A 27,401-nucleotide genomic window follows, 5' to 3' on the forward strand; every position below is an offset into this window, starting at 1 on the left:
AGGGCTAAAAGCAGTTAATGAGCCAAAACTGCAGACAGACTGGAGGCTGGTTACAAATTGGAGATAGAGGTGATACACATGTCAACAACATGTCTTTTGCTCTGTAAATAACTGCATGATGTAAGCAACCAAGCAGTGAATGGGATCATCCTTTACTCTTTGTCTTACCAAGTTGGTTTGAACATTGTGCCTTATTTCACAATAACATGAATTAAAAATATAAAACTGTTGTGACTTTAGCAGAAGAGTGACTGGCCGGTAGAATGACATACTGGTCAGCCTGTTGCTACAGCGATGCTCGGCATGACGATGGGGAGGTCGATAGCCACTAGTGGGACTTCCTCTCAGGAAGGGTGGATACTGTGGACTGACATTATCTGTGTCTGTGTGTGTGTGTGTGTGTGTGTGTGTGTGTGTGTGTGTGTGTGTGTGTGTGTGTGAGCTGGAATTCTAGGAATTAAAACAATGATCCTATCGAGAGTACCCACACACATGCACACATACACACAAGCACGTTATATTCTGTATTGTGTAATCCTGTATCTATTTTTGACACCACACACACACACACACACACGCACACACACATACACAAAATGCACTTGTGTGTAGTATCCCTGTCCATCCAGCTGCATAAATAAATAATGAATGAATGAATGAGAGCTTGATAACACCAAAATCAAGTACACACACTCAGGCTTTTAAACCTACACTGTATCAAACAATAGATAATAAATTGATAAAAGACTAAAGACTTACATGCTAAACATGTGCTGTTAATGTGTGTCCACTGTTTGCAGTCCACTCCCCAGTGTTTACATTTTGACAGAACTGTGGGTGTGCGTCATAGTAAAGATGATAGATCCTCACAAATTGCTTTTCTCAGGCCTGTATGTCTTCTGTCTAACCTTTGGAAACACAGGAAGAAGCCATTTTAGGTGACTGTTTTATGCAGCTACGTTGATTTAAGCTGTGGCCAGAGCCAGAACTGTCCAAAGAACTGTCTGGATGCAGGAAGAAAATTAAAATTGGTTTATTTACCTCTGACACACGGTCAGCTTACAGTTCATCTTCAGTGCAACTTGGATGAAGTTACACCTGTATTTTATGTGTGCTACTCTAATCCCCTATGATGCATGTTAATGCCAAGTGTGAACGAGGTGTGTTGATGCTGTTTCATCATAAATATTTGTAAAATTGCCCATTTATATTGGTGACCTTAATGCCCCAGTCTAAATCCAGCCAGCATAATGTTTAAGCTTGGCTTGCACAGCATTAAATCTTCTCTAATCTGTATTTTAATATATCTGTGGTTATTTATAACTTGGGATTTTTTTTGTATGTATTCCTGTGAATGGTTCTCGTTTAAGTGAGGGTACATACTTTTTTTTTTCTTTCAGAACTTCCTCACAAGAGAAAAAATTAAAATTTGTCTAAAGCATGGGGGCATTTTGTCACTGCTCATTTTGGAAATTGGGTCATATAGGAAATAAGAGTTTAGGCTGGATGAGGAATTTGCTCGTCAGCAGATAGAAAATGAATGTAAGTCAAAGCAGCATCCTCAGAGTTATAGCAGTGCTGGCATATATGATTCTGATGTACATAATCTTCTTACAGTTCATGGTATACATAGATATATGAAGCATAGAGAGGATTACAGATGACATACTCTCTCTGTGTGTGTGGTTGTGTGTGTGTGTGTGTGTGTGTGTGTCTGTGTGTGTGTGTGTGAGGGCATTTCTATCGATATGAAGGATAGAGAGGATTGAGAATGACAGAAAAATGCTCCAAGATGGACTTTCTTTCCTTCAGTTCCCGATCTGTCTCCCCTGTGGTTGCAAAACATCACCGTCACTTTCAAAATCAGTCGTGCCACGGTCTGTATCACGTGGAGAAATCTAAGTTACACAAGAGATGAGTGAACAGGGTCTGCTTCTGTCCTGTGTGGTGTTTAATTGAGTGGTAACTAACTGTATTGACGCGTCTTTTGTTAAGGTATTGATCTGAACTGAGCATGCCACTGCAATGAAGTAGTGAGATCAGTTTGATTGGAGCTAGCCTGGACTATCAGTCAATCAATATCCTCCTCTTGTATGTCTGTCTAAGCCACTTCCTCTCTTTTCTGTCCTCTTTGCCTCTATCAGTGCATCTCTAATACAGTGTCTGCCTCTTAATTCTGTATATCAAGTGAAGTGACAATTTAAATAAAATCCTCTTTCTTTCTCTCTCTTGTATTCTCTCTCTTGTATTCTCTCTCCCTGCAGGCTAAAACTCTTCGCAAGCTGATCCAGCAAACCTTCAAGCAGGTAGCGAACCTCAATGATGAGCAGAGCATCCTGAAGTTCTTGGAGATACTTGCACCGGTGTATCGCTACGACAAGGAGTGCTTCAAATGTGCCCTTGGGGTTGGTATCTTTCAATTTATACTAATCTTTGCTCTACACTGACCTTATCTTCCCTACTCTAGTTTGTTTTAATCTGCTCTGTTGGGCTCTGAACGCAGCGCCTGCTAGCTGTGTTAGGGTGGCCCCTTCTGGTGAAATTAAGTCCAGCATGTTCTGATTGTGTTATTTTTGATTAGTTATGCCACTAGAGAGAAATAAATAAATCAAGGTTAATTTTAAAGTTTTTTTTTTCCTTTTTTCCTTTTTCTTTTCCTGTCTGACTTTTTTTCTTCTCTGATTTTTCCCCATCTTCTCCCTTTCTTCTTCCTCATGGCATCCTCCTGTTTGTTCTCTTTCTGCTCTCTGTCTTTCTCCTGTTTTTCCTCTCCCAAACCAACCCACACCTTGCTACCTCTATCTCTGTCTCTCTCCCCAACAGTCTAGCTGGGTGATCCAGGTGGAGTTAGCCATAGGGCCGGAGGAGGGGATCAGCTACCTCACTGACAAAGGATCCACGGTGAGTTCCTACTAACACTCTTCCCCTACAACACACAGGCAGGTATAACACAGATTATGGATAATTACCTCTCTATTTGCAGTTTATTTAACTCACAAATGAGAAGTGGCAAAAAGTGAAAGTAAAGGTTTTACATTAGCCCTAGACAGACACACTTAATCTTGCTAGAATTAAAAAAAAAAGTATTGGCCAAGTTGTTTCCACTTTACTTCAGCTAGCTCCTTTACTTCAGCTAACTCCCTACATAACAACACATTCTCTAGCACCGTCACCAGTTACTGACAACAGCCATGGAGAGTGACCAAACCCCCTACTTGGCTGAGTCTTTAAAATATCAGTCTTGAAAGTTTCTCTGTTAAGCAACTCGTGATATCAGGGCACTGCTATTCACATAACAATAGCCAGATTAGACAGGTGGACAGATATTGATAATTTGGACGGCATGTTTTAATTTACAGTGTGCCTGTCTCTGTGTGTCCTTGTCTGTCTGTGTGTCCAGCCTACCCATCTAGCTAACTTTACCCAAGTCCAGTCCATCCAGTACTCTGCCATGGAGGAGAAGGACAGGAAAGGCATGCTGCAGGTCAATGTAGCAGGAGCTGCTGAGGTACGACTCGCTCTCTCCCTGTCTGGATGTGCTGTCAACCTCTCAACCTTCTGCTTTCAAACATAATATGAAAAGTTGGATGGGTTTTGGGGACTCAAAATAGTAATCGGTGACATTTCAGCCACTTAATTTTCCATTTACTCGACGTTCCCCTGGTGCTTGGTGCCTGCTCTGCCACTGTGTTATCAAGACAGGCTGTCCCACACTCATTTCCTCTAAGCAGCATCTGCCTCCTGCTGCTGCATGTGCCAGAATGGTGAAGATAGTGGAAATTTTCTAATTTAACAGTTGAAACTACTTCCTCTGCAACACAGACGATATGCTTTTTCCAGCTCTGGAGGAACTGGAATTGAAATTCTGGCAGTTTTTGTGAGTTACTGCATCACCTGGCTTTAAAAGGGAAAAATCCAAATGTGGATACTCTTATGCTGTTATATATCATCAGTCTGTGATGTTCAACACATTCCAGGAGTAATTTTGTGATGAAGTGCCTTGTCTTCTTTTACTTGAATTAAAGATTGCAAACATTTACTATCATGGCTTTTGACAGGCCCAAGAGAAGTGTGCTCTGTGGGCCACAGATGTGTAGATGGAGTAAAATGATAGTGTAATATGTCTTTCCTGTCAAGAAAAGTAAGAGCACAAAACAGCTGCTCAAGAGGAAGGTGTTTTATACGCTGCTAAAAGAGACACACATCATCAGGCTGCATTGCTTTGTTGCCTGTTGAGGATACGGTCAGTGCAGAGGGATCTTCTAAACATCAGATGGACTGACACTAAAACTTGATGTTTAATGCTGATGTTTTACATAGAGGAATACATTTCTGCTGTAAAACCTATAGCTGTGCTCTTAATATCTTGATGTAACATTACATTATATGTCTGGCCAGTTATCCACAGGAAAAAACAACATACAACTAAACATCAAAATGAACCCAGAAATGTAAGGTACAACAGCAATAGTTTTTAACCCTTTGATGCAAATGTCACATGTTCCATCATTTGTATGATAGACGGCTTTTAGCCAATAATCCCATATAATGTTCATTATTTTCCTAATGTTAAGTGCCTCAACAATTATTTGAATAATGTTTTGGTCACAGTATAAACTCTTATTGTGCCTTTATGCTTGATGCGTTACTGTGAAAGTCACAATCACAATATTAGAAATGGAGTTACACTCAAATCTTGTCCAAAACGTGTGAGAAACACATATAATAGAGAGAAGCATGAACATTTGAGTGTAACTCCATTTCAAACGCTGTAGTAATGTTTTGGTCCACATAATACTGAAAATATGTTTGAAATATATTTTTGACACATCATGCGGAATTAAACAGCCATAGACACAATTTTGTCATCATCATTATTCTGAAAATAATAAGTCAAGAATATACAGTAGATGATACACAGTTACTTACCAGCCTGTCTGTCTATTTATTTATTTTTTATCTATTCATCTTGCACAAAAAAAGAAAAACCCTAAACACATGCACAGAGTGAATTATGAGGGTTTCAGTGAAATGGAAGTGATTCAGAGTTTCACTTAATTCACTGTAAGACACTTGAGCCCCCGGTTTTTCTACTTTTTTATTTTCTTTGTTATGCATGTGCTTTCTGTCTCTGTCAGGGTCTCGCGCTTTCTGTTTCTCTCTCCACTAGACGTAGTTCTATTGAGCTGGTGGTCAATACGAACGCTGGCTCTTCTAATGCCCTAACGATCTGTGCTCAAGATTATGTATAGATCTGTTACTTAACCCCGTGTGTGCGTGTGTGTGTTTGCACGTGTGTGTGTTGGAGTGAGTGTGAGACAGATATACAGATTAGCTAAAGGTTTTCCATGTATAGATTTCACATAATGGTTCTACTGACAGAGGAGAGGTAGTTTCATAACGCTCACTGCTGTATGAGTGGGGTCTTTCTTTGTGATTGCCTTTCAAAGTATTGGGTGTACCCGCGCACAGTGCACACACACATACACACACACACACACACACACACACACACACACAAACACAAACTGTGTGAGCACAAAAGGAGTTCCCCTGACGTAAGGGGCAGCTGGAAACCCCCACTGTGCTCTGTGTATGTATGTGTATGTGCATTTGTGTGTGTGTGTGTGTGTGTGTGTGTGTGTGTCATTTTGCATCTTTGGTGATAATGGCTCTTTGTAACATGCCTGCTACTCTCTCCTCTGACGTTACTCTTCTCCACTCTGTGTGTGTGTGTGTGTGTGTGTGTGTACAGCCTCTCACAGTTACCACAGCATCACTGACAATGGCGGAGAACTTGGCTGACTTGATTGATGGCTACTGTCGGCTCGTCTCCATGGAAACTCATTCCTTCATTGTCAGAGTCCAGAAAGGTGGGAAACTGTAATTCTCTCCTCTCGGTCCAGCCTAGCAAAAGCGTCCAATAGCATGTAAATATGGCAGGTAAAGACTAATTAGCTGCTTGACTGGACTCTCTGAAAGCGTTTTTGTGCTTAATATTTTACTGGAGACGGCGAGGGACATGAGCGTTAAAGTGTAAATATAGATTCGGACTGTTTAGACTCAACTGAGAAACACTGTGGAATAAGCATACAATTTATCAGTGAGTTTGTTTTTCTGTCAGTTGAGTCTTAAAGGTTCTCACTTTAATGCAGTTTCGCATAGCACACCCTTAACAACCTCAGCTCATGTCAACATCTATAACAACATCTAACCTATAACAACTTACGCCATAATTCACTATGACTTAATTCACTATGACTGCAGTCCTATTGAATCATACAGGTACTGTGTGCAGTTCTCACTTTCCAAAAATAGATCAAAATGTAAATAACTCTAAAAAAGAAATGTATGCAAGTGCAGTAAATAAATCCTTCATTGCACTCTGCAATAAAACATTTGTAGAAACTCGCTGCACTTCACTCGATAGCTGTGACCATATGGTCTGACAAACTGGTTTCATTTTAAATCTAAATATAGTACATTATTCATAGAGTGTACAAATATAGAATAACACGTATAGTCTGTTGCGTTTACTATCTTGAGCACTGCCATTTTTGTTGTGGTTGCATGATGCAGGTAAATATACACTATGAAGCCTTAAACATTTATTGTACATTGAAGTGGTTCTGATCCTGCTGGTGTGTTATTTTTTTGGCCTCTAGAGGGAGAAAGAGCGCTGCCCTCCATCCCAAAGTAAGTACCATTATCATCAGTCACCCAGTGTTAGTGTGTTAGAAGTGAAGCTACATTACCAGGAAAAGTGTCTGATATCACAGTGGTCAGTCATTCAGATCACACTGTGCACTCAGAGCAGGAGTGTTACTCATCTGTGTGCCTCAAAGAAAGATTGTACTGTTGGCTGTGAGAGGAGATTTACTTGTAGGTGTACGGCACCAGTCCCCCTGTGATATTTTACCCACACAATTATTCTGATATTATTGAGACAAAAAATGGCAGTAGTTTTCTCTGAAAAAGTTGTTTGTGTCCACTGTTACCACTGGAATGGTCATTTAAAATAAGCTAAAAGGAGTTACTTATGTCTTTTGCTTGGTTGCCTTGGATGCTGCATGCTGTCATTAGAGTTGGTGGTTTCTCTCAGCTTTGAGGCGGTTTCAGGTAGTAATGTCTCCAGTGTGGGAGGAATTAACATGGGGATGAGAACTTTACATAACACTTCAATGAACATATTGTCAAAACCCATTCAAGAGTCCCAATGCAAAGAAAAGTCAGGTGCCTTATTTGAGACGGTCTGCAGAAACAGCGAGATGAGCCTCCTGGCAGACTTATTAGATTTTGCAGTGTGGAGTTCGTTTTAGTTGCTCATGTGTGACCGCAGGAGCCTGAGCATTGTTTTTTCCCCATACTTTTTAACACAAGGTCTAAGCTTACTTTTGGTCATTTCAACTCTCTCTCTCTCTCTCTCTCTCTCTCTCTCTCTCTCTCTCTCTCTCTCTCTCTCTCTCTCTCTGGTCAAATAAGGAGATAAGCTCAGGAGCCAAATATTTTCCACTTAGGGTTTTTAAACATTTGGTTATAGTCTCCTCCTCTTTCTCTCGGTCTCTCTCTCTCTCGCTCCTCCCTTGCTCTCCATGCCGTCTTCTCCCTCCCTCTCTCTCTCTCACTCTCTCTCTCTCTCTGCCAGTTGTAGTTTGAGATGTAAAAATAGTAGTAGAGCTCAGCTGACACACACACACAGACCGAGGCAGAGACAGAGAGACAAGTGGAACAGTAAGAAGTGACACAGATTGATTCTTCTCTGGTCTGATGATACTAGTAGGAGTTTATTCCATGTTAGCATACCCTGTGTGTTTATGTATGTGCATGCACGAGAGTAGCAGAACAATATGACATCTCTCTCCACATTTCCATTTTTGAATTAGATCTGATTGTGCAAACCATTGTTTGGGTATACGGAGGAGGTTTTAGTTTATCCCAGATATTTTTGTTCTGCTTTGTGTATGTGTTCACCTCCTTGTTGTATAATTGTTGTCTGATTTATTTGTCTTTCCTCTTCCTCTCCTCTAGACTGTCTAACAGTGAGAAGAAGTTAGAGGCAGTGAGGAGTGGAGTGAGGACAATCTCTGTCTCAGGTAAGACACAAGATCTTCATCAAACACAATATTGAATGCAGAAGGATGAGCACAGCCTCTAATAGCTGCCCTGGATGCAGCTGCTATCTGTGTCTCTGTCTTTCCTGGTGATTTTCTCGCTCTCTCTTTTATGTGTCGTTTGATTTTTTTTTTTTGTTTACTTTTTTCTCCTCTGTTGGGACTTCCTCTCTCTTGTTCTCTCATCCCATCTTTCTGCCTTTTGTTGTCTTCTTTGCCCTCTCTGTCACGTTAGTCCTCCTTGCTCACATCTTCTTTTAATGCTCATATCCATTCACTCTGTCGTTCTCTCTCCCGCCTGATTGGCTGAAGACCTAGCGACATCGACACCCCCTAAGCCAACCAAGGCGCGGCGTTTCCTCCTCCCCTTTGTCTTCTGTTCTGATTCGTCGCCCAGTGGTATCCTCGCCTCTGATTGGCTAGTTAGTAGAGGAGCTTGTACGCAAAATTGTGGCGTGGCGGATTAAAGTGCAAGATTTGACACACATGCTTTTTTTTTTTTTTTGATCTGAAGACATTAAGGACAAATTTGTCTTTGCACCAGACTTGAGTCGAAGACATTGCAGACATACAGAGGGTGTCCCAAAAAATCTCAGGTTGCTAAAATTCAAATTCGCCTTCTGCACAGGGCATTTTTTTTTTTTGTTTAATGCGCCAAAATTGCAGTAAAAATGTGTGACTGAGTTTAATGAAGTAATACTCAAATTTCTTCGGTGCTTTTTAGCTCCATTATGCTTTTTTAAAGCATCCGGACCCTGTAGGAATATTGTCTGTTCAAAATAATGCCTCTGTTTTGGCAGCCACTTGGGAATTAGTCATGTTTTGAAATGATAAAAATGGGTTTATGGTGGTTGAGTTTTTGGATTTATATGTGAGCTGTAAAGAATAACTACACCGAATCTCTTTTATCTGCTGCGTCACAATCTGCCTAATGTTTAAGAGTGAGTTCCTCTATTAAATTGCCTTTGTCCTCAGTGACTGTTTGCTTTGACTAATGCTTACTTACTTGCTTACACACACACACACACACACACACACACACACAAGCTTCGACCACAATAACTGGTTTTGTGTTGTGGTGTTCTGCATATAACCGAGCTAGTGCTGTCTAAATAAGACTGGGAAATAAATGGAAGTGACTCTGAACTGTACTTTTTCACTGAGAAGCATCTCCAGTCAAACTTGAGGCTTATGCATGTTAAGAATGCACTAATGGTAGTTCTTGCTAACAGTAACAAGCACTTATGTCTTTACCACCCATTCATGAGAACAAGTATTCATATAGCCTGAGCATACATGCCCAAAATAAGAGTTTTTCAGTTAAATTTTACATTCCCTTTTTTTTAAACGAATATTTAGCTCAGTTTAACAAAATGAAAAGTAGTCACAAGTCACAGTTCAGCACATACCGTAATGTTGAGATCACAATGGGTATTTTCAAGTTATTAATTTCAGTGCTGCATGTCTGTTGATTCAAAAAGGCAGAGCTGACATCCGTGCAAAGTGGCCAAATGGTGAAGTAAAAGAGAATACAGGGATCAATAAAGTGTTATAGCAGCAAATTACTGGACTGCAATTATTCAAGTCCCTAGCCATGATTAAACCAACATTTATCCCCTTCCTATGTGGATCTGTAATGGAGGGGGGGAGTACTTAACGAGTCAGATGGAGGCAGCGTGTCCTCCACACACCGTCTCCATCTGTGGCCATGCCAGTCTTTGCCAGTAGCTTGTGAGTCTGCTGGGAGAAAGCTGTGGATCTGGACAGCAGCTGTTTGTAGTCAAAAACAAGAAAAAAGTCCCAGTCCTTTTCAGCTGGCGGCTCCAACATGACATTTACAACCATGACATTCCACCTTTACTGCTGTCAACCAGTGTGACAGCTACTCCTGAAAAGAAGATTGTTTTGAGAAATGTTGATGTGAAGTTACTCGAGCTGGATTAGCAGAAAATAGCAGCTGTGATCTCAGCATTATGCTGGAACCACACGCCATCTTCTACATATGAGGGATACATTTCCAAGTTTACTGTGAGGATCCAACCGTGCTCAGTGTTTCAAAATTTACTACAAGAAGTCCCATGCTAAATTCAGCTGCTTCCTGTGTGCTGTCCACGCTGTCTCCATTCACTTTCCTACTCACAAATATTTACAGCTTGAATATTTCAAAGTACCACATTCAAACCATACTGAACACAGGCGCTGCTACATGTCTAGCTTTGTATTGTTGCTGTTTTCTGTCACTTGGTGATTTTACTCTCATCTGTTTGCACAGTATTAAGAGGAGCTGTTTATACTCAGCTTTTTAATGGTTTCTAACTAACTGCTTGTTGTGTGTTTGGCTCTGTGGCTGAACTCCTGTTAAACCACCATTATTTCACAGCTTTACATGAGCTAATTTCTCCTCTCTCCCCCTCTCTCTCTCCCTCTCCTCTCTGCTCTCTCCTGCTTTTCTCTCCCTCTCATTGTCGCTCTCTCTTCACTCTGCCCCTGCCTCCTCTCCTGTCCTGTCTCCTGCATGTTCTCCTGGACCCTGCAGAGGATCTTAGTGGGGATGGTAAAGTTTTGTTGTTTATTAATCCTCTACATTGTTCCTTTCTTGTCTTCCCTCCACTGTAACACACTTCACTCTGCTGGGACAGGTAGTGTGTGTGTGTGTGTAGGTTATTGGATGGGTGTGTGAGACATGTGCATGCATGCTTTCATTTCAATGACCTTTCAGTGTAACATGCAAATACCATATGATTGAAATGATTCAGAGGTGAAAAATCATTATTTTTCAGCTGAATTCAGTGATTGGAAGCATAAATACAAATAGTTTTAACATGTATGATCAGTTAGAGTAGTTTACTAATGTGGTATTATGTTGTATGAAGTTTTTGTGTGTGTGTGAGGATATCTGTGCCTGTCTGTGCTTTTTAAAGTGGAGCACCACTGAATTTCAACTTTGAAATATGTCTGCGCTCGTCCACAAGAATAGCACGCAGAAAGTGAATTCTTAAATTAAATGGTATTCCTCTTTAAGGGCGCTGCTCCAACCCTCTCTCTCTCCACAAAGTGGCTTCACACACACACACATACACACACATACATACACACACTTACACAAAACACAAAACACATGCATACACACACACACACACACACACACACACACATATGTACACACACACACACACACAAGCCCAGCCAGATACAGACACACAGAGTAGGGAGAGGTTTGCTGGATTCAACAGCAGCTGCATTCCTGGCTATAACGGGCTAGCTAAAGCGCACACACAAGCGCGCACGCACACACACACACACACACACACACACACACATGCAATGCACATAGATACACACAAACACATTTTCCCTCCAGTGAGAGCAGAGAGAGACAGCGCTAGACCAGTCAAAGTTAGGAACAGTTGATTCTTCAGAACAAATCCCTGACCACATGGGAGTAAATATGCAGCAATACAAACAATGGGCTTCACATTACAAACTAACATCTGTATGAAAAGATTTCCTTGTCTTATTATGTGCAACTAAAACCTTTTAGGCTGCAGATTTGACAGCGCCGAGTGCGGTAGACTGTTTGCAAAAGTCATAAAAAGATTCATCCTTTTTGATCTGCAGTGTAAGCTGAGCTGGAGCAAAACTCTGTCGAAAAAAAGTGAGAGGTCTGCTTTCTGTGTCGCCGCTGCCAAAATGTGTTTTATCACGTGAACCATGACTGATGAAGACCACCTTTGGTCGGAATATAACGTTGGTCATTACCAGTTAATTCAATAAAACACATTTTGGAAGCAGCAAAAGAGTTAGCAGACATACTTTCCCCTTTACGATGACTTTTGCTTTGGCCCATCTCCTTTGAAGACTTTTTTTTTTTTTTCAGAGGTGCATGAAAACTCTCCTTTCCTCCAAGAGCTCATTGGAAACATACATCATGCATTACAAATGTGTTTAGAGGTTGTGCCCGCGTTGATAAAAGCTTCACGACTTCTTGTATGTAACACATGCTATTTTTAATCAAGTTGTTTATGACCTAAAAGTTTTTTTTTACATACTGTCGGTCAGGCTAAAGTAGCAGCAGTAGTAGTTTTCTAACCTTTTTATATTTACTTTATATTTCACCTAAAATGTTTTGTTAAGCCTCCCTAAATTCCTGCAGGTTAGCTGGCTACGGACCATCAGTCTACTTTACAATGACACCTCACTTGGCTTGCACTGACATCTAACCTGCTTGCTAAAAGTCAGGCTTTTGAGAAGCCTGGTGAAGAAAACGAGCTAAACGTTTTAGAGAAAGATTGCTGATAGATTCCCACACAACCTGATGAATCCTGAGCAGAACGATGAGGGCAACACTGAGGACAGCAGATGTTTCACTCAGTTTCCAACAGCTGAGTCTGCACACAGCTTTTATTTTAAACACTACCATCTGGCCAGAATAGACTCTATCCATCTTCCCCTCTCTCTCTCCTTCCCTCTCCCTCTCTCTCTGCCTCTGCCTCTCTCTATCTGTCTGATTCTACACAGATTTTATTCTAAACACCACCATCTGGTTACATGACAGACTCACTATTTCTTTCCTTTCCTCCATAATTCTGGCCATATCTCTCTCTCTCTCTCTCCCCCGCCTGTCCTCTCTGTCTTTCTGTCTCTTCTCTGTTTATAGGACAGGCTGCTCTTTCTTTCTTTCTTTCTTTCTTTCTTTCTTTCTTCCTGGCTCTGTCTTTCTCTTTATCTTTGTGTCTCTTGACCGCTCTGCCTGCCTTTTTTCCTTTCTCTTTCTCGCTCTTTCCTCTCACACTACCACCGTTACTCCCTGCAGCCCAGCTGCTCTCACACAGACAGACAGATATGCACAACACATGCTCAGCTGACACTCACCACCAAGTGTGTGTGTGTGTCTATAGAGAGAGAGAGAGAGAGAGAGAGAGAGAGAGAGAGAGCTACGTGGGTGTTGCTCTGTGCAGAACTTGTCGAACTTTGGGACCTAGCCGCATGCATTATTTCAGTTAGCTGCGGCTACATGTGTGTGTTCTGTGTGTGTGTTGAGGGCCCGGCATCATGGAGGACAGAGAGTAAAGTGGTTGACCTCTTTGTGTACATGTGCGTGATATTTTAGACTCAATTATGTGTGCGTATGTAACAGGGTTACTTTTTTCTTTCTGTGCGTACATGTGTTTATTTTTATGTGTCTGATCTTGCAGAGACTGACGACTATGCTGAGATAGTTGATGAAGAGGACACATACACCATGCCCTCCAGTAAGTACCTTCTTCTGTCTTCTTTGAACTGCAGCCATGGTAATTTGTACTAAAGAAATCAGCCTTTGTTTCCCTGCTAGAGTCAACATTTACTGTCAGCACAGGAGCAAAAGAATAACAGACCGCTTCACTGTTATTCTTTTCTCAAGACATCCACCCTGATTGAGTTGATTCTGGTGTGAAACTTTTCCAAGAAACAGGCAGCTCACACATGCAGGGAACATCTGAATGAATAGATGAGGGCAGATTGGGTTAGATGAGGGTTAATCAAGGTTATGCTAGTTTGACCAGGTTATAAAGACAGTGGATACACTTGCAGAGAGCCAGACCAGCAAAAACACAACAATCCATTCATCTTGTCCGGTGAGAACCGTTTAAATCTTGGAAGCGTTAGTTCACTGCTTCTGCCTGAACAGTTTGACCAGCAGCCTGTTAGAGATGGAAACTTTACCTCAGTGTGCAGATGCTTTTGATCTAGACAGATTTGATCAGATCTTGTGTTTGATTGCGTGGCTTTCTCAGAATCGGCCGTGCTCTCCTTTCCTCCTTTTGTCCCACAGTCTGTCTCCCTCTCTCTCTACCTCCGTCTTGCTTTTGTATTTGGTTATTTCTGTCTGTCTCCCTCCCTTGATCTTTTTTGTCAGCCTGTCATTCTCTGTCTTTTTCTTTCAATTCCTCTAAACAGACTGCAGTCTCTTGACGTATTTTCCTCCTCTGTGTGTGTGTGTGTGTGTGTGTCTGCGTCTCTGTTTACACATGTGTTGAAGCGAGACATTTCTAAACTCAAAGGCCTAGAATCGGATCTCAGTATCAGCTCAGCTATTCATACATTTATTCAACACCGGGTCAAGATGAAAGACAGATTGGCAGTGCTTCTGAAGCCTCCCATGTCTGTGTCTGTGTGTCCAGCTGAGTGTTTTTTCTGAGCTGTTCTCAAGCTATTCTCAATCTTAAAGCAGTTGTCTGGCTCTCCCCCTCTCTCTCTTTCTCTTCCTCTCTCCTTCTTCCTCTTTCTCCCAACGCCAACACAGTGGGCTATGGAGTAGTAGAAGGTAAAACTCCTCCACCCCCTCTCTCTCAGTCTGTCCTGCTTAAAGGGATACCTTGAGATTTTTGTTTTTCTTTGCTCGTCGTCCTAACACGTTGCAAGCTTCAGTTAATCAAGGAACATCTCATTTCTCTTCCAAACATATGAGCGCATGTAGCTGCAACTAGGTAAAAGCAGTTTTTTAACTTGCACCTAATGCTCATTTGCTTCTATGAGAAATGCTAACAAGTGTGTTAGGGCACAGGAGCCATTATTTGTGAAAGAGGCATTCAAAGACTCAAGGTATCTCATATCCATTTTTGTTGTTGTGGTGTTGACTTGTGGTTGTTGGTGTTGTTTTTGTTCAGCCCAGGTCCTTCAGCTCTGGTCTTGGAATTAAAAAGGGAAAACCCACTCAAAAATCAAAACAGAACAAAACAAAACCTGAATATTATTGGTGTAATATGTGACAGTTCAATCAGTGTTTATGAACAAAAACATGCCTCTCTAGACCTCTTCAGCTGAACAGCCTGACAGTATTTGAATTGTGTTTTCGGTTTGGTTGTCATTTTGTCATCTTTTTGGTTATGATCTCATGACGTTTTTCATTGTATTGATTTATCATCCTGCTGTTATTGCTTTTTTTTTTTTGTTTAGTCCATTGTGGATCTTGTCCTCTGCTGTGTGAAATGATTATTTATTAACTGCAGTAAATTGCAGAATGAAATTTATTGCAGTCGATTATTATTATGGAATGGTTTATGTTGTGTTGCTGAACTTGTTGATTAAACTATTGTTATCTGTGAAGCTTTTGTTCATTATTATTGTTTTTATTCTGGTGGTTTAGTCAGACAGCAGAACATTGTTCAGCTAAACCTCAGGCCAGTCAACTTTTGCAGTGGGCGTTTCAAAGTGTCAGTATTTGGCATGAATCTCCATTCATTCTTATTCCCGCTGACAGCTGGCATTTATCCCCATAGAAAAGGTAGAAAAGGTTTCCTGACCTTGGGACCAGTACAAAAATATTGATAATGCATTGTGAAACGTGAACCAGCTTCATTCAAATCCTTTAATGTAGTTTGGCGCCAGCATCTCAGTTTTCTTTGGGGTAATTTGAACATTTCACTGGAAAGACCCACCTCCACCCTTATGTGGTGTGGTGAGGTCCTTCTGCATATAAAAGCAATTACTCATTTGCTTTCTAGGTTGATTACTCTACCATGCAAAGTGTTTGGACACTGATTGTTAATGTTTACATGCACAAAGTACCCCAGATTTTAGCTCTTAGCCCTCATAAGGATTTTAATCAGAAAAAGCTGTTCATCTGTCTCCTTATAGCCCATTTACCAGCATCCCATCGAACATGAATAAACAGAACATCCTGAGTATTATCAAAAAAACTGAGTTCACAAAAAGAACAACAACAACAAAACAGCAGAAGTGGACAAACTGTAGTATCTCTGCTAATGTAGGTAAATCCCAAGCTTCTTGTTTGTGATGAAAGCTTATTTTGATTATGAGAGAAATGCCAGCAATGGATGCTGAATTAAATATTATGGTCTAATGAAAGAGTGAATAATTTTTCAGGGTCTTGTTTGTTAATGGGTTAGTGAGGTGCATGTAAACACTCTGATTGTGCTTGAACTGTTCATGTCCTTCTTAATTAGGGTGATGTTGGTGTTTGTGTCATTCTGTGGTGCGATGTGCATGCTAAGACTATGTTTGTCAAGTAAGAGGTATTGGGATAAGGGAATTTGCACATGACCTCTTTCAGAGGAAAAATCTGGGTCAAAATGTATTTGTGTGTATTTTGTTTCAGCCCACTAGTCTATTGCCAATGGGTGGAGTTTACCACAAAGGGAAATATTTTGTGTGCCAGAAAGACAGACTGTAATAGGAAAGTGTTATGTATGTTTTATTTACTTGTCACTGATTGACAAATTACCTGATACAATCTGGTAAACCTAATCTATGTGATACTCCAAGTAGGCTGAAACATTGACAATTACTTTCAAATACTGTTTGGCCCTGGTGTGCTCAGAGAAAGCCTGTCTCATGTGATCGGCCTTTCTGAAAAACCTGGATGAGAAAAACAGCAGGTAAATCTTATCCTCCTCTCTCCCTCTCTTCTTTGCTCCACTTTCATGTCCTGCTCATCTTTGCTCTCACAGCACGGGACTATGAGATCCAAAGGGAGAGGATAGAGCTGGGGCGCTGCATAGGAGAGGGTCAGTTTGGAGATGTACACCAAGGAGTGTATACCAGCCCAGTATGTACAACTACACACACATACACACACACAAAAAGATAGACTTTTTACACACACAACATCATCATTCACTGCCAGCCAAATAGAAAATGCATTAGTGCATATTTTAAAATGGTCAGATTAAATGATAATAAGCTTTGCAAAACATAGTATCTGCAGAATAAAATGGAGAGAAAGAAAGATAAAATTTTCTGAAAAGGTAAGATACATAAAAATGTTCGCCATAAATCAAAATAAAGTGATAAAATCAAGAATTTAGAAAAGGACTTTCCATTAAACTGTGTTTTAAGACATGATTCTGGATTGGCCAGCCAGAGATTTTCAGACATTGTGTAGGGGCCCTGTTGGCAAAAGTTTGGTCACCTTTAGATAAAAAGATGGCATAATTTACTGCATTTGCATTTTACTGCAGTGGATAGTATCTGATATCACTCTACTTTTCAGTCAGTAAAAAGAGACTACATTGACTTTCAAGTACTCCTCCATCTAACAGTCACTTTATTGTCTACTGTATTGGCTAAAGTAATATAAAAAATACGAAGAAAGACTGTCCCTGTTCTGCTTCCACAGATCAAGTTCAAATATGAGATTACCTGCTGCTTATGATGAGAATGGTTTTATTCATATCCTGCTGAATGCTGACCTTGTTGTTGTGTTTTTTACAGGACAAGCCACCCCTCTCTGTGGCCATTAAGACCTGTAAGAACTGCACATCTGACAGTGTCAGAGAGAAATTCCTACAAGAAGCATGTAAGACCACCCTGTGTGTTTGTGCTTATGTGTGTATATAATGATGTGCATGGTTATTACATGCTACCCATCACCCCATCTCCCTGTCCTTCTTGCCACCAACATGTTTACATATACACTAAGTGTCTTAATGTGTGTGTTTTCCTCTCTGCAGTGACCATGCGTCAGTTTGACCACCCCCACATCGTTAAGCTGATTGGCGTCATCACAGAAAACCCTGTGTGGATAATCATGGAGCTCTGCACTCTTGGAGAGGTACCTTGAGACTGTATGGATGAGAGAATGTTAATCTTTCTGTCATCGTCATGGCATTTATTGACATTTCATCCCTTTCAACTCCACATACTCCTATTCCATTCTGTTTCTTTTCCTACGACCTCTTCATTATCACTCTCTGACCCCTCCACCCTCTATCCCATCTCATCTGTCCCTCTGTCTGGCTCCACAGTTGCGTTCGTTCCTCCAGGTGAGGAAGTACAGTCTGGACCTGGCAACTCTCATTCTGTTTGCCTACCAGCTCAGCACAGCACTGGCCTATCTGGAGAGCAAACGCTTTGTACACAGGTACACACACACACACACACACACACACACACACACACACACACACACTTATCTCCAGCAAACCTGGATAGACCTCTCTCAGGGGATCTGCTTACCATATGATATAATAGCATATTTTTGTTTGACGTTTTTTTCTCATCATATCAGTGATTATATTTAATACAAACCAAGGAGCCTATGGGAGTCTACTGGTTTATATGGACTTTTGGTATAATGTCATATTGCTTTGGTATGATGACATGATATTGCTTTTTGACCACTGTGTCAATTAGTTATTGCGACCATTGTTTGTTTATTATATTTTGATTGTAATCACTGTTGTTGTTAACATTGCACAATACATCTCTCAGGCCGTTTGATGGATGCCTTGAAACTTAGGAACTAAGATTACAAGCTAGTGTTAGCATCCATGGCCTGGTGAGAATGGAAACTATAACCCGTGATTATTAGGGTTATTAAGCTATTTAGGAGTTTGTTTGTTTTTTTAGCTTCATTATGTGTGACAGTAACCTAACTACAACCAAATATTGACTTCCAGGGACATAGCAGCACGAAATGTGTTGGTCTCCTCGGTAGATTGTGTGATGCTGGGAGACTTTGGTCTGTCACGATACATGGAGGACAGCTCTTACTATAAAGGTAATGATACAAACAGAGACACACACACATATACACACACTCTGTGCTTAACTTGGTGTTACACCAGGAGACTTTGGCATGGCAGAATTCATAGAATATCCCATATTTCAACTTTATCCAAGAGGGAGTCTTCAGCACCTTCCTGTCCTCATATAACCCTCCACACTGTCACCAGTCACTGTCTAAAAGTGAAAGTAGTAGGTTTCCTGCAGGCTCCTTCTTTTGCTGTACTGCTCTTTTTTTAGTTTGAGGGGTGCTGACTTGACACCAGTCTGTCTTACAAGCCTCACTAACTTTTCCTCAGTCGTGTCTTTTCGAGCTGCTAATGATTTATCACCATCTGCTGGTTACATCGGGCTACTGCAGCTTATTTCTCTGCCTTTGGCTCTCTGTTCCTGCTGATTTCATTGTTACAGTCAGCGATGACTGTTAGGTCTTTCACATGACTAATAAAAAGAAAGTCTTCTCTCGCTCTCTAATAAAATGAGTTAAAATACAAATCAAAATACTCACCAAATGGATGCTGAATTCACTAGCAAACTAACTATTGCCTAACCAGTGTAATGTAGATTGCTCCATATGCAATACTTTATTCAAGCGCTGTATTTATTTACGTGTGTGTCAGCCTCTAAAGGAAAACTGCCTATCAAGTGGATGGCTCCTGAATCCATCAACTTCAGAAGATTCACCTCTGCCAGCGATGTCTGGATGTTTGGTAAGTTACACTGACAAGTGTGTGTGTGTGTGTGTGTGTGTGTGTGTGTGTGTGTGTGTGTGTGTGTGTGTGAACTCTTGACTCGTGCTTTGACTCGAACCAGTACAGATTAGTGTTTACATCCTCTGTCTATATCCTCTGTAATGAGGGTGAACCACTGTAACTCAAATGCATGTAGATGACGTGTGTGAATATTTGAGATTCACCTTTAATTTGTCTGATACAAATGCCCTCCCTTTCATGCTCTGTCTGCAGGTGTATGCATGTGGGAGATCTTGATGTACGGCATCAAGCCTTTCCAAGGGGTGAAGAACAACGATGTGATTGGCAGGATAGAGAATGGCGAGCGATTGGCTATGCCCCCCCAGTGCCCGCCCACCCTCTACAGTTTGATGACCAAGTGCTGGTCTTATGATCCCAGCAAGCGGCCACGATTCACTGAACTGAAAACACAGCTCAGGTGTGTGTGTGTGTGTGTGTGTGTGTGTGTGTGTGTGTGTGTGTTAGTGCTGATTTTCTGGATACATTGTCATGACACCAAGGTGCATAAAAGATTGTTAAAAACTTTTTTCGCCTTTCACTACATTACTGTCAAACTAAATGATACAGGCTCTGCAATAATTAGAAATAATATAATGTCTTTCAGTATTGTGGTGAAATGATGACAGCAAATTAAAATTAAGTCTAATTAATGATAAAAAAAACTTTTACATTTGACAGAGATATTTTTTTTGAAAATGACAGATTTTCATGTTTTATCATGCATTCCAGTGTGATGATGAGTTTTATTACTTATGTGATTTTGCATGTTAGCAGATGTTATGTATCAAAATAATTCCATGATTCTTGTGATATTAATTATGTCCATATGGCTCAGTCCTGATTATGATTGGCGCTTGAAGAATACAACCCTATTCTTATGCAGTAAAGCAGTTTCCCTTAGCACAATGTAACAATGTAAATTGCAGTTTAGAGGCCAACAGGGACTGACAATTTTTCAAGGTGATGGTCTCATTTGTTCAGTCTCTATACTAATGGTTATGCTTTACAGATGTTAAAATATTACACATATTACCTCAAAAGTTAATGCACTCTTGGAAGAAGGCTACATGTGCCAGTTCTGAGGGTAGATTTGGCTAATAATGTTATGTTTCATTTGTGCAGTACCATCCTCGAGGAAGAGAAGCTTCAACAAGAGGAGAGACTTCGAATGGAGATGAGGAGACAAGTCACTGTGTCCTGGGACTCTGGAGGGTCTGATGAAGCACCGCCTAAAGTAAGACTGAATGAATGACCATGAATTAACCCTCCCACATGCACACACATTTTTTGTATTTTAATTACTTGTAATTTGCATGGCTGTTTAACAAAGAAACTGTGTTTCTGTTTCTAGCCCAGTAGACCAGGCTACCCCAGCCCCCGTTCCAGTGAAGGCTTCTTCCCCAGCCCCCAGCACAACCACTACCCGGTAACACACAGAGCTCTTCTATCTACTCTGCAGCAGGGTTTTCCCATGGGTTTGCATAAGATGTAGACAACACCAGCATGAAGCTGTATAGATGGCAATGGGGAAAGTCAAGACTCCCCAAGATCCCTTATTAATTATTGCTCAAATATAAGAAGCTGCAAATATTAATTTCACAAAGGGGTTGTACACAGGTCAGAAAATATGTTGAAAAAAAAAGAAAAAAAAAAGAAAAATCCAAGTTTTTGAAAATCTGGAACTATGCAAAAATGTTTGCAGAATCATCGAGCAATATTGTTTTACAATGCAAGCATGCATACAACTGCACGGTTTCTGTGGTTTTGGACCCTGTTTTTTTTTTTTTTTTTTTTTAATATATGAAATGGCTTCGCTGATTAAGACTGCTTAAAATTAGAGTCAGCATATATCAGGGTTAACATGACAGTGGCCAAAAGTATTCAAATGAAGTCAAGAAAATAAGATCTGGAGAAATTGTTAAATCAAAACATGTTCACATGAGTGGTATTAATAACGAAGCTTAAAAACCACAGTAATTGTCACGGTTTCAGAAAGACTCAAATGCACAATCACAAGCTGGAGGCAGGAGTTAAGAGCAGCAACTGCACTGAAGGGATTAGACAGTTTGTGCAACAGTGCGGTCCAAGATCCAAAACCAGAAGTCAGTCCAACTGGGCAGAGGTAGAAAATCATGAGACAGAAATCCAAGGTCACTTTCAGGCACGAGCCAGGCAGCAGGTGTGGCAGAACAGGCAGTCAGACAGGTGATTGGATGATGAGCTGATCAGGAGGCAGGCAAGAAGGTGAGGCAGGAGAAGTGGCAGGAAGAGCTCCAAGCTGGTAGAAAAGCAGGTAGGAGGGAACAACGGGAGCTGCACAGATACCAACAGCAACACGAAGCACAAAGACACACAGGGCGAGAGACAGACAGACTAGCTGGGACTTGATGTTCTAGTGGAGTCCATGACACTAATAAATTTTCATCCTCCAGTGTTGGAAAAATATTTTATCAGGCTCTATAAATCACCCTGTTCATCCTCAAAGTCATCTCAAAATGAGCTCCCAGTTTCCAGAGTGAGAACTGCTGCTCTAAAGATGCATAGAGATGTGAGACAGAGATACGGAGTGTGTGTTGTATGTGTCAAAGAGAGACAGAGAGAAATGCAGAGGGAGAGAAAATGAGCAAGAGTTTCTCTGCCCTTATTCCTATCCTCATAAACCAAGCAGACAGCAGGCATTTCCTGTAGTGCTAAAACCCACTCACACATGCAAACACACAAATCTGACCCAATCTGTAGCTCTCAGAGCAATAAGCTGCTCTGCACCTCTCTCTCTCTCTCTCTCTCTCTCTCTCTCTCTCTCTCTCTCTTTCCCTCTCTCTCTCTCTCTCAGTGTCCTTAAAAGGAGTGCAGCGTTTCAACAGTTATTTAAGTCAACCCTGATCATATCACAAGCTACGATAACATCTATATATTTTGGTAGCATGTGGACCAGAAGTTTCAAAGTAGGGCAACGTCTCATGCAAACTGATGGGTTATTGTTAGCATTATTATTTTTAGTAGTATTAATATTTGTAGTATATTCTACAGGAGAACACCGGAATGTATTTTACAACTTGTCTCACACATTCCTTTCAAAGCTGAAAAACAACATGAGCAAACAAGCAGGAAAATTCTGGCCCAGCTTAGCAATGGAAAGTCATTGACAAGTCATTGAAATTGTATGTCATAGAAACGGCCTCAGTGGGAACCTCGGATTGATCAGTTGATTTATTCACTCATTTGTTTATTGTCCATTTGCTCATTCATCCACTAGTTTGTCCATTAATTCATTCATTCATAGCAAATTAGTCTTGTATAAACACCAAGTAGAAATAAGTACAAGAGAAAGTTATTTATAGCACTGTTTATTCATCTCATTTTTTCTCTCTCTCCATGTCTCTCTCTCTCTCTCTCTCCCTCCCTCCAGCCATCAGCACATGGTGGGGTAGGAGGAGTTGGAGGTAGCTACCCTCCCCATGATTCCTGGAACCAGCACAGGCCTGAACACACTGCACTGTGGAGTCCTAACATGGAGGTAAACACACATAAACAAACGCACACTTGTCAACGCACACTTGTCACTATATGATTTATTTCTATTTTTAAAGGTCATCCCACATGGTGATGATGAGAGAAGACAATTTATATGCTTTTTGAAATCTCCGCAGCTGCACTCATATGCTGTCCATTCACAACCCACACCACATAAAACCCCTAAAATTCCTCCACAAAGTCCCATTGCAATACATTATAGTGGCCTGCGCTCAGATGTGTTAGCGCGAGAGACAGAATTATGAACACTTTTAAAAAGAAAATTGTTTTTCAAAACCCCTGAATATAATCTGGAGATCACATTTGAATAACAGATGATATAAAATGTTGAACACGTGGCAGTTAAACCCAAACTGGATTAATGTTCGAAAACAAGCCATAAGCATAAAATTTTAGCATTTATTATTAATTTTGATTAAACAGAACAGGCCACTTGAACAATATAGTCTGGTTTTTTTTTTTTTTTTTTTTTTTTAGAGAAGGTCACCTGAGGACTCAGTCTGGGGAGCTAAACGATCACAGTGGCAACGTCATCCCTTCAATCTTCTTTATTAGTGTTTTGAATTGAGCTCTTTTGTCAAGGTACAATGCAGTCGATCACTTTGTCAGCCAGTTAGGATAATTGAAGGGATGAGGCTGCTGTTCTGAACTTGTTTTCTCCTTTTGTTGCCTGCAGATCACTTTACCCAGACAAAAAAAATCCCGAATAAATCAATTTCTAAATAATGGCACCACAAATTGTGTAACTAGTTAAAGTGGGAGACTGCATTTTTAAGCGGCCATATTTCCTGCAGGATGGCGGATGTGTCGGCCAGGCTCTGATGGAGGAGAGGTTGATGATGCAACAGCAACAGATGGAGGATGACCAACGGTGGCTGGAGCAGGAGGAGAGCTTCATGGTAACACACACACATACACACACACATACATAAACACACTCTTAGACATACATATTAACACAGAGGTGCCTCTTCTGAGGTTTCGTTTCTTGGCTCTTACCATATAGAGTCAAAAATGAAAGAATCCCCTGGTAATAAATTGGCTGCTATCAGTTTACCAAAGCCACTGAAAGACAATTTTGTGTCAGTATGGATGAGGAGAGGTATTACAGCACAATCTGTGCTGGCATGACTGCTGGAATAATAAAACTTTAACTACAGCTTTGCATAGAACCAAACCTAAAGGTATGCATACAAAAACTAAAACAAGCAAAAGTATAAACATGTATCAAAACTGCAATAAAAATTAAATTAGTAACCCTCACCCTTAAAATACACCAGGCACAGACGCAACATGTCACATAAGCATGGAGGGGTGGAGCGTTGTTGTTGTTTATATATATATATATATATATATATATATATATATATATATATACCTGCTACACCAGCTGCATCTGTTTTGCCTGTGGGCTGCATGCCAGCCATGCCGAGATCAGCAGCATGATGCCCGCACCCGGGTGTGCATAGTTTCTGTGGTCAGAGTAGCAGCTTCAGATGATTATAATGGAGGCATTCTGCTGCTGCAGCCTTGTCACGCCGTGCCCCTGCCTGGTGTGTTTAGGCCATAAACTGGCATGACCAACATAATGATGGACTGACAATAAAACAAAATAGATGTCTAGGTTTGGTTTACCAGCAACCTAAAAATAAAGCTATATAAAGTGTGTACTCTTTCCACATAGTAACCATTCTTTACGTTGCTGTGCATGTATTGTACAGGTATTACCAGACAAGTTGAAAAACACCGAATTTCTGTGTATTTTCAGATCTTTGAACTAGTGTTGCTTTGTCTAACCAGACACAGAAACATCCCCGAAAGGAGACACATCACTATTTGTGCAAAACAAATCTGTTTTTCTTCTCTTCTCGGGTCAGGTTGTTTTTCTTTTCTTCTTGATGAGGCTTTTTCATTTTGGAGCCAGGTGGAGGGCCGTTTGGGGGAGCAGGGGGAGAAGCGGGGAGCAGGGAGGTGCACTGAGAGCGATGGAAAGAAAGAGTCTTGTGATGAGCAATGGGGAGTGATGTCCTCTCTCTCCCTCCTCCCTCCCTCTCTCTCTCTCTCTCTCTCTATCTCTCTGATATCTAATAGTTCACTTACTCATAGCACATCAGTCTTGTATATACACCACATAGAAATAAGTACAAGATAGTTATAGCGTCGTTTATTCTTCTCATTCTTAATATTATTGTATTCTCTCTCTCTCTCTCTCTCTCCCTCCCTCTCTCTCTCTGATATCCTTGGTCTGTTTACCCGGTTTTACGGATGAAGCGCACATTTATTGTTTTATAGAACAGAAAATCTCTCAGGAAAGACCTGGCAACCTGAATTGCTGATATATTATTTGTTATCTGGCAGCTTCAGTGCATTGTTGTATTATCTGGCGTACGTGCTCACTCGGGAATGGAAGCACTGAATGATCACCAGCTCACCAAAACACAGTTTGGAAATATCTGTGCTGATCTGTGCCGAGTTTTTTTTTTTTTTTTTTTTTTTTTTTTTTTTTTTTAGGGGAATTAAGAGCTCAAAACCTGTTAAAATGTTTCACATGACAGCACGGATCAGAGCAGAGCGGGGTCGTCTGCCGGTTAAAATGATCTAAAACTAAAACTGTTTTCTCCCGTGAAATCTATGTCAGTCATGGGAAGAAGATACAGATTTTGCAAAACAGAGCGTAACCCAGTGTTTAGAGGTCAGCCCTAACGTTTTGTACTCTGAATGTGTTTCAGTATGGTGAATGTCAGGAATAATAGAATCATAATGTATTGCTTTCATCTTTTTCTGTGTTGTCCTGGCAAAATATGCGGCTGATGTTTGTTATAAAGGAGAAAAAGAAGAAAAAGAAAGCAAAAGAGAGTAAGGAATGACAGAAATAAGATAGGGACAGAAAGAAAGAGAGATGTGAGTTTGGGAGGAAGGACAAGACTGGAAGAAAGGAGGGAGAAAGGAAGTGGGATTGGCAGGAGTAACGGAGAGGGTGGAGCGAGAGAGCAAAGAGTCACCCATCTGAGAAACTAGAGAGGGAGAGGGAAATAGAGGGAGAGAGAGGGAGAGAAGTGGAAAGAGTGGGAGGGAGAAGGAGAGGGAGAGAGACAGAGACGGAGGAGAGTGAGGCAGTTGGATCTTTTCTCTCCAGGATTCTGTCTCTGTGGCTCAGTGGAGCTTTTCCTTTGGAAAAACTTGGTTTCTCACTCCGTCTTTCTCTGTCTCTCTTTCTGCCTCCTCCTCCTCCTCCTCTCCGCTCTGGCAGATTCTCTGACTTCATTTTTCTCTCCTCGGTTCATTTCTCTGTCATTTTTCTCAGTCTCTGTCCTTGTCTTTTATTTGCGTACTCCTTCTCCAGCTGAAGTTCTCCCTCGCTCCCCTCTATCTCTGTCTCTTCCTCTTTCTCTTTGCCTTTCTTTCGATGGCCTCCGCTCTCTGCGTTCCTCCTCCCGTCTTCTTCAGGCTTTATTCTCCCAGGATGCATCTCTTCAAGGCCTGCTTCACCAAAACGGTACTGGAACGCAGAGAGAGGAGGAGAGAGACAGGACAAACAAAAATATGTGGTTTTTTTTTAAACTTGCTAGCAGCAGTAGAAGTTGCGCTTGGTGTTGGTGCAGTGGACGTCGACTCGGGGTTTTGAAATGTTATCGCTCTTGGTATGGATGATCAGGCAGTCGCGATGTTATCTGTACGTGATCAGGAATGTGTTTGTGAATGTCTGCTACTGTTCTCCCATGACTTGGAGTGGGGTACAGTAGATGGATAACATTGCTCTCAGCAGAGACAAGGAATGGCATTATAGATTTAAAAAAATGTTGTGATTGACAATGGGCTGCATACAAACGACAGTGTCATGAAAACTTAGCGCTGATCATAGCTATTGGGGGAGATACTTGTTTACAAATGCATTTTGCTGATGAGCTAGTGTCTGATGAAATTTGGCCTGCGAGTGAAAAAGTTGTTGTTGCTTTACATAAGCCTTTATTTGTTTAACTTTGAGAGGACAGTCGGAGAAGCTGATCCTGCTGTTTGTTTTTGTTTTTGTTTTCATATTTCTGTGTTTGATTTTCATTTGAAAAACCTGAGTGAAAGGGAGCTGTTGCTCCTTTGATTCAGTCGATATGTTTTGCTGATGTTTGGGACAAAATGGAACACCAGATGTGAGAAAAAATTTGATTTGAGAGGAATAGAAATGTGTGGTTAGTTTTGTTATTTAGTTTTGGATTTTCCCTTAAAATCTCTCTCTCTCTCTCCCTCCCTCCCTCCCTCTCTGTCTCTCTCTCTCTCTCCCTCTCTGTAGAAGGCGGAGACCAGAAACAGCAGAGGAAGCATTGACAGAGAAGACGGGGCACTACAAACACCGGTCTGTCAGTGTGTGTGTGTGTGTGTCTAGAAAGATGAAAACCATACAATTTATTTATATGTGAATATTTCCTTGGTTCTTACCTTGAAATGGGGCTTGTTTATGGATGATCTCTTACATTGTTCCACCTATTTTGTGTTGTCAGCTTGC

At 41.0% G+C, this 27,401-nt stretch overlaps 1 protein-coding gene across 8 annotated transcripts in view; it reads left to right on the top strand.

The window, feature by feature from the left end:
• The window catches only part of LOC115367422 (focal adhesion kinase 1-like), a 71,155-nt gene that overhangs the window by 36,337 nt on the left and 7,417 nt on the right, over window positions 1–27,401 (top strand). For 3 of the 8 annotated variants that reach the window (XM_030063153.1, XM_030063151.1, XM_030063147.1), the window contains 21 exons: window positions 2,265–2,405; window positions 2,824–2,901; window positions 3,401–3,508; window positions 5,756–5,873; window positions 6,666–6,696; window positions 8,029–8,093; window positions 10,648–10,665; window positions 13,307–13,363; window positions 14,395–14,415; window positions 16,562–16,659; window positions 17,325–17,409; window positions 17,564–17,664; window positions 17,858–17,973; window positions 18,512–18,612; window positions 19,238–19,327; window positions 19,583–19,787; window positions 20,492–20,603; window positions 20,721–20,795; window positions 22,779–22,886; window positions 23,698–23,802; window positions 27,189–27,251. In XM_030063153.1, coding sequence (XP_029919013.1) covers window positions 2,265–2,405; window positions 2,824–2,901; window positions 3,401–3,508; window positions 5,756–5,873; window positions 6,666–6,696; window positions 8,029–8,093; window positions 10,648–10,665; window positions 13,307–13,363; window positions 14,395–14,415; window positions 16,562–16,659; window positions 17,325–17,409; window positions 17,564–17,664; window positions 17,858–17,973; window positions 18,512–18,612; window positions 19,238–19,327; window positions 19,583–19,787; window positions 20,492–20,603; window positions 20,721–20,795; window positions 22,779–22,886; window positions 23,698–23,802; window positions 27,189–27,251 — 1,896 coding nt within the window. Of the gene's footprint in view, window positions 1–2,264; window positions 2,406–2,823; window positions 2,902–3,400; window positions 3,509–5,755; window positions 5,874–6,665; window positions 6,697–8,028; window positions 8,094–8,423; window positions 8,511–10,647; window positions 10,666–13,306; window positions 13,364–14,394; window positions 14,416–16,561; window positions 16,660–17,324; window positions 17,410–17,563; window positions 17,665–17,857; window positions 17,974–18,511; window positions 18,613–19,237; window positions 19,328–19,582; window positions 19,788–20,491; window positions 20,604–20,720; window positions 20,796–22,778; window positions 22,887–23,697; window positions 23,803–27,188; window positions 27,252–27,401 lie in introns of all 8 variants that reach the window. The other 5 variants (XM_030063150.1, XM_030063155.1, XM_030063154.1 and 2 more) reach the window with 4 other exon arrangements.

This window comes from Myripristis murdjan, chromosome 11 (assembly GCF_902150065.1).
Source record: "Myripristis murdjan chromosome 11, fMyrMur1.1, whole genome shotgun sequence".
Classification (NCBI taxonomy): domain Eukaryota; kingdom Metazoa; phylum Chordata; class Actinopteri; order Holocentriformes; family Holocentridae; genus Myripristis; species Myripristis murdjan.